This window comes from Poromitra crassiceps (genome assembly GCF_964638095.1).
Source record: "Poromitra crassiceps genome assembly, chromosome: 1".
Classification (NCBI taxonomy): Eukaryota; Metazoa; Chordata; class Actinopteri; order Beryciformes; family Melamphaidae; genus Poromitra; species Poromitra crassiceps.
In genome coordinates, this window is record NC_139623.1 from 34188249 (window position 1) to 34200410 (window position 12162).

The window sequence follows — 12162 nt, forward strand, 5'->3', positions numbered from 1 at the left end:
CATAAGTATCAGTAAGTGGCCCGGGATTCTCAAAGCCTGTGTTGAGGGTCACACGAACAAAAATGCACTCTTGAAGCTAAATAAATCCAAAACCAACAAGTTAATTATTTACATTTTTACTTCAATGTAGAACAGTAATTTCTTACACATGAGATTACTTTTAGCCTTTTAGTCATAAAGATTATTGAAAGATATTCAATATTCCAGACTGAAATGTTATAACAGAAGTGGAGTATTGGGCAGAATGACATGAACATTTGGACACTTATTCAGCGGGTATCTTGTATGTTGCGTTCAGGTGCACTGTTTTTTTTTCTTTTTCTTTTTTATCTATAAAGTAACCAGCCACCGGGGCTTGGGGAACTCCCTGTGATGTGTGTGACTGCAGGAATAATTGCGGGGAAATAGACTGTAGGAGGTTGCATGGTATCGGGTCAAGTGGACAGGTAGTAGGACGAGAGTCCAGTAGAAGTTTGGAGACCACCTCCTCGGCCAGAGGGGGAGAATGAGGTGAGTGAAGCACTGTTAGCTGGCAGCGGTAGACAGTTGGTCAGGCTCTGAGAACTGGTTACTTACCAGTTATCCTTATCAGTAAAGTGCGAGGCGAACTTGTCAGGAGTAAGCCGAGTGGAGGAAGGAGGAGGAGGCGGATTCAGGAGTGAGTTAAAAGCAGAAAACATTTGTGCGTCCTGATGGCTCACCTGGTAGCACGCATTACCACGGAGGCTCAGTCGTTCGCGCGGCTGATGTGGGCTTGGATTCGACTCGAGGTCCGCCGCCTTTCCTGTCTGTGCACTAGGGGTGTCAAAAATAATCGATTATAAGATGCATCGCGATGCGGACGTGCACGATTCTGCATCGATTAACAAATATCAAAAATCGATTATTAATTATTTTTTTTTATTTTTTTATTTTTTTTTATCAAATAAAATAGAATGTACGTAAGTACATGCAGTTGTTTATTTTAATTATGGATCATAATACAATGCAATTCCAAATGCACTTTTATTTTAAAAGTAGCCACACAGTGAGAAAAAAGAAAGTGAGAAAAAAGAAATCATGTATTGCGGAAAAAGTGATGCATCGATTTAAGATGCATCGCTAGCTCTACAAATCTTGTTCTGATACTAAGTGGTCTTAGCTGTTTTTAAGGTGGAGGAGAATGATGCAAGGAGAGACTGATAATCACTGAGGTCAGTGGGGTCTCTAGATTTTCGCCATTTTCTCTCTGATGCTCTGAGCCCCGCCCTTTGCTCTCGGGTGACTTCAGTGAGTTTTGTGGGAATTTCATATTTCAAAACTTCGTATCCGTTATTACATTGCACTTAGATTTTGCATAAGTTTGTCCACGTGACTCTTTATTAAGATTAATACAACAGAGCTTGTACAACATGCTAAACATCTTGTTTTCATAGCATATGCCTGAATAACAAAGTTTGATGTCATATCCCTAAATAATTAGGTTTCCTTTAATATACTGCACATTTAAAGTTCCATTACTGTCATTAGCTATGTTCAGTCAGTATGAGGCTGTTTTTTTTTTACTTTTTTTTTAAAGTTTACTTTGGTGGTTAAATTGGTTTTACGTTCCAGATTGCATAAAAAACCATCTCAAAAACATTTAAATTTGACTTTTTGAAACATGCAGACATTCTGTACTTACTGTATTCCGAGTGGGGTCTCTAGTGGGGGGGGGGGGGGGGGGAGAGAGTAGAGTGAGATATGACAATTGTGGGCAGTGCTGAGGGAACTCTTGTTTGAAGCCACATTTCCAGAGGTTTCTCAGTTCATGTATTACCTAATTGCCTGGTATTTGCTTGAGAGTTGCTTGGTTACATTTGAAGGCATACTTACACATCAAATCCATTAGGAGATATTAGATTCCCTCTGTTCTCATACTGTATATACATTCATTCTTAATCTACACTGTCACTGACTGTACAAAATATTAGGACCACATGAAAGCTATGAGCCTGAATTGAGTTCAACTATTAAATCTACTTCAGTCATGAAGGAGAGGGGAGCTAACATGTGAGAAGATTTGTAAGCCTTGGAAGACATGGATTGTCCACGAGATGCAACTCAATACTGTGATCAATGGTCATACTGTACCAGAGCTCCAGACTAACTTTTCCACTGGTAGCACTGGTGCTACCAACTTTCCCAGTTGGTCACACCCCTTTCTTTTTCCTTTTTTTGTATAACATGACCCTAGGGGCATGCTGATGAATAGTTGTCTTAATTTGCATACCCTAGTTTTGCATTGATGTAAAGATTTGCAAAATATTTTAATCTGAATATTAAGTTTCTCTGCCATGAGCAGTGGCTGACAAAATAGGTCATCTTCTATTATATACTTTTAAAAGAAAACATAACTAAATAAAGCAAAGCATAACAACAAGTACTGTGAAGTTTACTGAACTTAACTTAATAACAGCATTCATTCACCCCCTGTAATTAGGGCTGGGCGATATGGCCTCTAAATAATATCTCGTAATTTTTAGGATATATCGCGAGACATCTCGATATTTTGAAATCCTCCGTACGTAGCGCGGGCTAGTGTGTTTGACGTATGCATGTGATTTTTTTAATATATTTTATATTTTGTTACACTCAATGTTCTCAATATAGTAATTTACTACATCCCACGCCGAACAAGCCACGATAGATAGATAGATAGATAGATAAATACTTTATTAATCCCGAGGGAAATTCTGTTGTACAGCAGCTTCCAGTTGCACATAACAAAGTACAGATAAAGGATAAAAAGCATGTTAAAATACTAAAAAAGAAGAGGCAATAAAAAGATAAACAAGATAAAAAAGGTAGGAGAGCCAGTCCTGGCAGGGACATGGAAATAAAAGAGGTAAACAAGTGCCTGTGCCTGTGCAGTGCGGAAACATATGCATACAGAAAGTGCCTGCAGTACATACACAAACAAATACAAAAGTCTCAAGTCAAAAGTCTCAAGTCTCAGTGGCGGCCCAGGTTGCTGAGGCCACGCCCCCACGCCCCCTGCACAATGGGGAGGCATTGTACAGCCTGATGGCCCATGGAACAAAAGAGTTCTTGGTGCAATCTTTCTTGCAGCCAAGAGAGATCAGCCTGCGACTGAAGGTACTTCTCTGGCTGACCAGAGTGCTGTAGAGAGGGTGGGAAGGGTTGTCCATGATGGCAAGCAGCTTGGCCAGGGACCTTCTCTCCACTAGAGTTGTAAGGGAGTCCAGCTCCATACCGACCACGGAGCCAGCCTTCTTAACCAGCTTGTCCAGCCGCCTTCAATCCCTCTGTTTAATGCTGCCTCCCCAGCACACCACAGCATAGAAGAAGACGCTGGCCCCCACGGACTGGTAAAACATCTGCAGCACTGCAAGAAATGCAGCAGCATCCGTAAGAAATAGTGCCGGCTCTGGCCCTTCTTATATAGAGTGCGTCAATGTTCAGTGACCAGTCCAGTTTGTCATCCAGGTGTACTCCGAGGTACTTGTAAGAGCGGACCACCTCCACATCCACCCCCTCAATGGAGACCGGCCGCACCGGAGTCCCGTGCTTCCCAAAATCCACCACCATCTCCTTGGTCTTGGAGGTGTTCAGTTGGAGGTGGTTCTTCTTACACCAACCGACAAAGTCCTCGACCAGGCCCCTGTACTCCTCCTGCCCCCCCCTGATACACCCCACAATGGCGGTGTCATCCGAGTATTTTTGTATGTGGCATGACTCGGAGTTGTGCTGAAAGTCACAATATACCGTACATCGAATATATTTGATATATCGCCCTTCCCAGAGGTGCCAGCTCTTATAGTTGGGCATCCTGACCCTCTTTCCCCAGGAGAAGCACACCTTAACATGCTGCCTGACATCATAGTCCATCACACCTTAACATGCTGCCTGACATCATAGTCCATCACAGTTTAACATGCTGTCTGACATCATAGTCCATCACAGTTTAACATGCTGTCTGACATCATAGTCCATCACACCTTAACATGCTGCCTGACATCATAGTCCATCACAGTTTAACATGCTGCCTGACATCATAGTCCATCACACCTTAACATGCTGCCTGACATCATAGTCCATCACAGTTTAACATGCTGCCTGACATCATAGTCCATCACACCTTAACTCATTGAGTGCCATGGACGAACATGTTCGTCAATTGGTTTAGTAACGTAGAGTGCCAAGGACGAACATGTTCGTCAATTGCGTTTTTTGACGGTGGGACGTTGATCAAAGCCTTCTGTATCTCCTGTACAAATATTGTAGCTATTGGGTGTGTATAACCTATTTTACAGACCCATAGGTGGCGACAGTGCTCTCCAGATTACAGAAAGGTCCGGAAAACTGTAGCAAAAAGCCGTGATCAAAGAGAAGCCGATGCATGCTGCAGCCAGAGCCATATAGATTGCTCTGTCTGCAGCTGACGTCGGGGCTGCGAACATCAGTCAATCCGCGCACACAACTGAGCTCCTCTGCCTCTGTCTGTCTGTCTGCATATAGTTTCTCCACACGATTACCCGCCAGAAAGGCAGCACCCGACGCCGAAGGGCCAAACCTATCCCTGCAGTCCCGTTTGGCATTTCCTTGTCGCGCTGGGAGACGGCCGGGAGCCGCCCGGCGCAAAAACGGAGGCTCTGAAAATAGACTGGGTGCTTGTGGGGAGGAGTTTGCAGCTGAGGCGGGGAGAGGGGGGTGGGGCGGGTGGTGCACGCAGGCTCCACAGAACTACACCACGTCACTACATCAGAAAATATTAGCTAGCGTCAGTGAATGTGCTTGAAATGCTGCATTTCACAAAAGGCTGAATATCTCAGCTTATAATTTGAAAACTGTCTTTTTGCTCAAAACAGTCTATATTCTCCGGCTCATAACTAAAGAACGGAAAATGGGATCAATAAACTTTTTTTTGCAGATGATAGAAGAGAGTCTCCTCGTTCTTTGTGCGTGTTCAGTGTTTACATAGTAATATCACACAATATTCTGTGGGCCTCGAGAAATCACTGAAAACGCTCTGAAACTCTGGCACTGGGAGCTTCCGTTCTCCAAAAGTGGCTGGCACTCAATGAGTTAACATGCTGCCTGACATCATAGTCCATCACAGTTTAACATGCTGCCTGACATCATAGTCCATCACAGTTTAACATGCTGTCTGACATCATAGTCCATCACAGTTTAACATGCTGCCTGACATCATAGTCCATCACAGTTTAACATGCTGCCTGACATCATAGTCCATCACAGTTTAACATGCTGTCTGACATCATAGTCCATCACAGTTTAACATGCTGCCTGACATCATAGTCCATCACAGTTTAACATGCTGTCTGACATCATAGTCCATCACAGTTTAACATGCTGTCTGACATCATAGTCCATCACAGTTTAACATGCTGTCTGACATCATAGTCCATCACTGCTGAACATGCTGTCTGACATCATAGTCCATCACAGTTTAACATGCTGTCTGACATCATAGTCCATCACAGCTTAACATGCTGCCTGACATCATAGTCCATCACAGTTTAACATGCTGTCTGACATCATAGTCCATCACAGTTTAACATGCTGTCTGACATCATAGTCCATCAGTGTACTTTTTCTTCTTCACTGGCTCAGTTGGTGATTCCCTACCTGCACTCTCATCATCAGTTGTGTCTGAGTCGGCATAGGCCACGGAACCAGCATGGTCAGTCACATAAGCAAACAGGGAGGGACGCGCTGTCTTCCCCTCTCTCTGTCTTCTGTCATGGAGCAGCATTAACGAGCGATGCACATCCCTGGAATAGGCTACTGAACAGCGTCAGCGGGGCAGACCTCCTCAGGGGTTTCCACTTACTGGTGAGAGAATGGAGACTGCACAGATATAGGTATTAGAACAGATGTGTTGGTTCGGCAGGACCACCGTCGACCTCTTCGCTTCGAAAACTCATGATCATCATGCACTCACACGAATGTGGCCATGTGAAATTTTAACTCGCACACTCTCAAAAAATTGTCGCAAAAGTCTGGAGCCCTGCATACTATTTTCTGAACTCTGTATGCATCACAATAGTTATTGATGATGAAATCATCTTATATATCTTTTTTCTATAGCTGAAATCCTGGAGTTGGCAGGTAATGCAGCCAGGGACAACAAGAAGGGACGCGTCACGCCACGACACATCCTGCTGGCCATCGCTAACGATGAGGAGCTAAACCAGGTCAGTTGTTGTACAGAGATCTAAAAACATAATTTTAGGCCATCTTCATGTCAACTGGACCCTAGCAGGCACGTTGCATTGATTACCATAGTTCAGCGATCCCCAAAGTCCGGACTCCGGTCCGCATCCGGACCCAGATGCCGTCCTATCCGGACCGAGCCCTATAACCTATAAATCATTGAGAATTGTTACATTTCACGGAGCTTTTATTTTTTAACCGACACATGCTTTTCTACCCTTTACGGTACTGGTTTATCTGCCAGGAAGCTCACAGACCAATGCATGCGCTGTAAATCATCACACGTGATGCTACTCAGCCAATCAAATATCCGATTCCATTCTGCCTGTTCCAGTCGGTTCCAGTGCTGCAGGCGAGAGAGCGTCAGTGACACATGGACGAAGTAGAGGCGAGAGATATGCGAGAGAAGTCATTTCACATGGCGTGCTCAAAAGAAACGAGTAGACCACAAAAACAAAGATTTTGTTTTGATCCGGTGCAGGCAGACTAGATGTTCATTCATTGTTCTCACGGGCAGCTCAAAACCAGGCAGTATGTCTCATGTGAAGTGCGATGCGATCCTAACCTGTCTGTGAAAGCGCCACACGAGCAAACACACTCAAATCCAGACTGAGGGCACACTCACACATTCACTGCCCAACGGCATGTGACGTTTGTATTGCGAACGATCGATAGACAGACAGACAGACAGATACATAGAGACAGACAGACCGATAGATACATAGAGACAGACATTGAGACAGACAGACGGACAGATAGATAGATAGATAGATAGATAGATAGATAGATAGATAGATAGGGAGCTCACTTCTCTCAAGAGAAAAGGTGTTGAGGGAAGAAAAGAAGATTTTCTTTCTAAAATTAAAGCACTTTTAAGATGCACATTTTCCCAAAGCACTCTGTTGTATGTTATTTTTTAATGCAGCCATTATTTTACTTGAAATGAGAAAAGAACATGTATTTATTATTAGTGTAGGCTAGTTATTTATAATTAATCCAGTTAAATATGAAAACTAAAACAACATTGTTGATGTTGGGTTTTGATTTAACAGTTAGTCATTGACTACATACAGACATTGTACCATTAAGCTACTGCAATCATTGAAGTAGCCTAAGTTCAATGGCACTGAATCATAACGCATCTACGTTACAATGTTCCGGACCTTTGCTTGAGGACATTTTCTCTAACTGGACCTCTATGAATTTTAATTGAGTGCCCCTGCCATAGTTCAATATGCCCCGAGTTTGCTGATCCATTACTTAAAGGAGGATGAAATGGGCAGAAAATGCTGCTCTCCTCCTACTCTGCAATTTTGAAAGTTGTGGGTGACAATGGGATAACATCTCATGTCATCATAGTAAGAATATTTTTCCCACCGCTAGTTGGTGCCAAAAAGCTGAGATTTCCACATAAAACTGGGATGTCTATATACAGATCCTTTCCCAAAAAAATATATATATCATGGAAAGGTTAGTTTTTTTCCATAATTCCTTTCAAAAAGTGAAACTTTCATAGATTATAGATTCATTACACACAAAGTGAAATATTTCTAGCCTACAGCTCCAGAAAACTCCCAAAACAGTATTTCAAGAAATTAGAATAGTGTGAAGAAAATCAGCAGTTACTTCTCAGTTATGACTGACACCATCTCCACCAAATTTTTTAATCGTCTTTGCTTGACAATCCGCTGAAGCCCATGGTCATCCATGGTATTTCCATGATATTCAAATTTTTATGGATCCGGGTTTTATGGATCCGGGGTGTCCGTCCGTATGTCCGTCCGATGTTTGTTAACGCGATATCTGAGGAACGCCTTGACGGAATTTCATCAAATTTGCCTCAAACATCGACTTAGGCTCAAGGATGATCTGATTAGATTTTGGTGCTCAAAGGTCAAGGTCGCTGTGACCTCTCGAACGCCATTTTCAAGCTTGTTAACGCGATATCTCAGGAATGCCTTGACGGAATCTCATCAAATTTGCCTCAAACATCGATTTAGACTCAAGGATGATCTGATTAGATTTTGGTGGTCAAAGGTCAAAGGTCAAGGTCGCTGTGACCTCTCGAACGCAATTTTCAAGCTTGTTAACGCGATATCTCAGGAATGCCTTGACAGAATCTCATCAAATTTGCCTCAAACATCGACTTAGACTCAAGGATGATCTGATTAGATTTTGGTGGTCAAAGGTCAAAGGTCAAGGTCACTGTGACCTCTCGAACGCCATTTTCAAGCTTGTTAACGCGATATCTCAGGAATGCCTTGACGGAATTTCATCAAATTTGCCTCAAACATCGCCTTGGACTCGAGCATGAACTGATTACATTTTGGGGTGATCAATGATCATCTATTGGTGGAAATCCCAGATCTGGATCACCACCAGAAATCTCAAATAGAGAGCCGCAGGAATGAGTCCGGAAAACATCGATGCCAACACTCCCGGTTCTTCACTGTTTTCGCCTATGGGATTTTTGAATGGGTTTTTGGCGCGATGCTTCAAATAAGGTCTGTGGTTAACGCAAGCTTATTCAAACGCGAACCAGTGTTCAGCAGGATCATCTTCACACATGAAGACCACTTTTATGAGTTTTTAACGTCGAACTGAACCCGTTCGTCGCGTGCGTCGGAGTCCGTTTCAGACTGAAAACATAATTTGTCTGAGATGACAGGTTGAGAGGCGGGCCATAGTATCATGTTGATGATTTTATTTGACAATTCTGGGGACTGGATTGGCTTTGGCCAATCCTGGCGTGTTCTGCCTCCAAATCGAGTGGGATTCAACATGTGGCGCTCTCCTCGGGAAGACCCTGCTGACGCGAGGTTAGTGGCTGAGTGGAGCTCAGCGAGCCGCAGTCAGCCAGCTGCCTTCGTGTTGCCGAGCGGAGAATGCAGCCCGTCGGCCTGGGATCTCCGAGGGGCGACCCCTGACAACCAGGCTCTCAAGTGCGCATCCCATTATTGCTATTGCTGTAAATACGATATTCCTGGAATGCGCGTTTTAACGAGCCAGTTACATTTCTTTGCATTCTTAAGCATTACAGTTTTCTTTATTGTGTATATCAACATACCAAGTTAGTACTTAGTTTATGGGATAGGAATTCTGCCAGATGACAGGCACTAGGCGCCATTTTCTCTTTCTTTTGGAAGAGAAAATTATCCTGAAATGAAGATTTGATTGACAGCTGCCATGTCGTGATATGATTGGTTGAAATGGGGTAGACATTTGATAGTACTAGGTGACGTCAGCAAACTGTAGATTACTGTTATGAATGAAATCTTGAAAAATGAACTTTTGATGTGAAAAGTGTGAAAAACTAAAGAAATTACATTTTTGTGATTTTTTTTTTTGGCATACATTATTAAATAGGTGCACTGCATACCCAGCTATTTGATCTAAAAGAAAAGAAAAGTCATTTTTGGGTTCAGCTCGACTTTAAGCTTTTACGTGCCATTAAAAGGGCGGCTAGCTAGCAAACGGCTAAATGAGACTACTAGGGCTGGGTTAAAAAAATCAATATTGAATCGATATTCATGTGAAGGAACAAGTATCGATACATAAATCCCAGTATCGATCTTTTAAAATGCATTTTACATTTTTTCTTTTTTTTTATAAACATAGGCTATAATATTATAGGCTGTGTGTGGTAGTTAAAACATAGTTTCAAGTTTACGTTTATTTATGTTTGTAGTTGAAACAAAAACATAAATACTGTAGGCTACATGTGCATTGTGCATGCACCATGAGCCAGATGTACAGACCTCAAATCTGTTTGCACTATAATGTTTGTGAACTGGAAATGTTCATGAGCTGTATTTAATTTGATTTAATTTGATTTACAAAGCATTTATACTTTATGAAACACTGTTTACAACATGCTGCTTTTCAATGATTCTGTTGTATAGTGGACATCTAAATTTGTTTGGCTTCTCACAGAAGACTGTAAAGAAAGAGAGAGAAGACTGTAAAGAAAGATAAGATGTTGAATGACTATGTTGGTCATGTTTAAATAAAAAATAATTACATGATGTTACTGCTTGCTTTATGGTCAATTCTTAATGTAAATATTAATATGTTTTAATAATGCACCAGGTTAGAGGGTTCCTTGTACAATTTACAGCATTAGTTTTTTGAGAATCTCTTCCATTATCAAAGCAAAACTGGTATTGTAACTAAAATATCTATATCGAATCATATCATATCGTATCGGAAATCGTATCGACTTGGGACCTTGTGTATCGGAATCGTATCGTATCGGGAAGTCAGTGGCGATACCCAGCCCTAGAGACTACACTGTTGAGTCGACGGGGATATTATACATCAATAACGTCATCACTTCAAAGGACGAACACGGAAATGATCTTTCCCTCACCTGGTTCAGCCCGGGGTAATCAGTGCACATATCAACAACACTCCAGGTCGAGTGGTGACGTGACGTGGAAGCCTATGCGACACTGTGTAGTTCTGGATTATCTTAGCATGAGCTTTTTACTTCTAGGGCTCGCATTTACACTTCAAAACTCATGAAAGTAGTCCTCATGTGTGAAGATTATCCCGCTGAACACTGGTTCGCCTTTAATTAAGCTTGCGTTGCCCAGAGACCTTATTTGAAGCATTGCGCCAAAAACCCATTCAAAAATCCCATAGGCAGAAACAGTGAAGAACCATGAAGTCCGGGACTTCCGCGTTCCGACTACAAAAATACGTCATCCCTGCGGTTCTCTATTGGGCCAAGAGCTATCTTTCCACCAAATTGATTTGTTACCTTTTGAGATATCCTGGTAAAAACCAGACAGGTGTGAAAACATAACCTCCTTCCAAATCCATTGGCAGAGATGATTAATGAATATGAGTGCAAACACTGTTCCAGACTGCGTTGGACCCAGACAACTGAAGTCTCCTACTTTGTCTCTACTATCTCAGTTGCTAAAAGGAGTGACCATCGCCGCGGGCGGAGTTCTGCCCAACATCCATCCAGAGCTGCTAGCGAAGAAGAGAGGGGCAAAGGGCAAACTGGAGACACCCGTCACGCCCGCCCCCGAAAAGAAACCCAAGTCGCCCAAGAAGCAGGTTACCAAGAAACTCAGCGGGAAAAAGGGAGGGAGGCCAAAGGTAGGGCATCAGCTGAACGGACATGTTTCAAGCGGTTTATTCAAACTCAGGAGCGTTTACTCCTTTAGCTCATTTGGGGAGGTGAGAACAATGTCATTCAAACTTGGGTGGCACCAAGATGCTTGAAAATGTGATTACAGAAAATAACCCCAAAACAAAAGGGTTCATGGGTATTTATGGGAAGGATGTTGTTGCTTGGAAGCATAGCATAACAAACAGTCTGGACTGATGTTCATGTGTTCATAACTGTTACAGTCACAGGGACTGGAATTTGATTTATTTGGAAAGTTCCTGACCTAAGAGCTTCAGTATAGGGTTAAAATGACCTCAGGTAATTTTAAGGCATTTCTGCTTTTATCAAACAGTAGGCAGAGCAAGGTGACAGGTAAAATCAAGAGTGGCATTCAGCAAATGTCATGAACCAGATTCAAACTGACATGATAACTTTGCTTGTTTAGCTACTAGGACCCTGTGTTTGTTTTTATGTCAAGTTCATGTTTAGAGTTCATGGGGATTTTATGCCTTGTTAGACCAGTAATTTACTGTCACACTCAGTCTGAGCGGATTGACTCAAATTGACTTTGGGAAAGTCAGGAATTAGCACATATTGCATCATATTGCAGATATGGATACCGGTAGTTGCTTTTCTGCAATGATTGAATTCTGTTGCCGAATCAACCCTGATGCTGTTCTTCATAAATGTATCATCAAATCATCGGTTTTCATCAAATCGTTTGACCTAATCCCATTGTCATTTCCATTATTTGTTGTGATTTAAAATGTCTCTTGAAGAAGAAGTGATAATGAATTTTGATTGCTTCCTTTTTATAGCAA

The 12162-nt window shown here is 42.3% G+C and overlaps 1 protein-coding gene across 3 annotated transcripts in view; it reads left to right on the forward strand.

Annotated features, from left to right (window-relative positions):
- macroh2a1 (macroH2A.1 histone) overlaps positions 1–12162 on the forward strand; it is a 45615-nt gene that overhangs the window by 6683 nt on the left and 26770 nt on the right. For all 3 annotated transcript variants that reach the window (XM_083641094.1, XM_083641092.1, XM_083641093.1), the window contains exons 3-4: positions 6094–6200; positions 11140–11328. In XM_083641094.1, coding sequence (XP_083497220.1) covers positions 6094–6200; positions 11140–11328 — 296 coding nt within the window. The remainder of the gene's footprint in view (positions 1–6093; positions 6201–11139; positions 11329–12162) is intronic.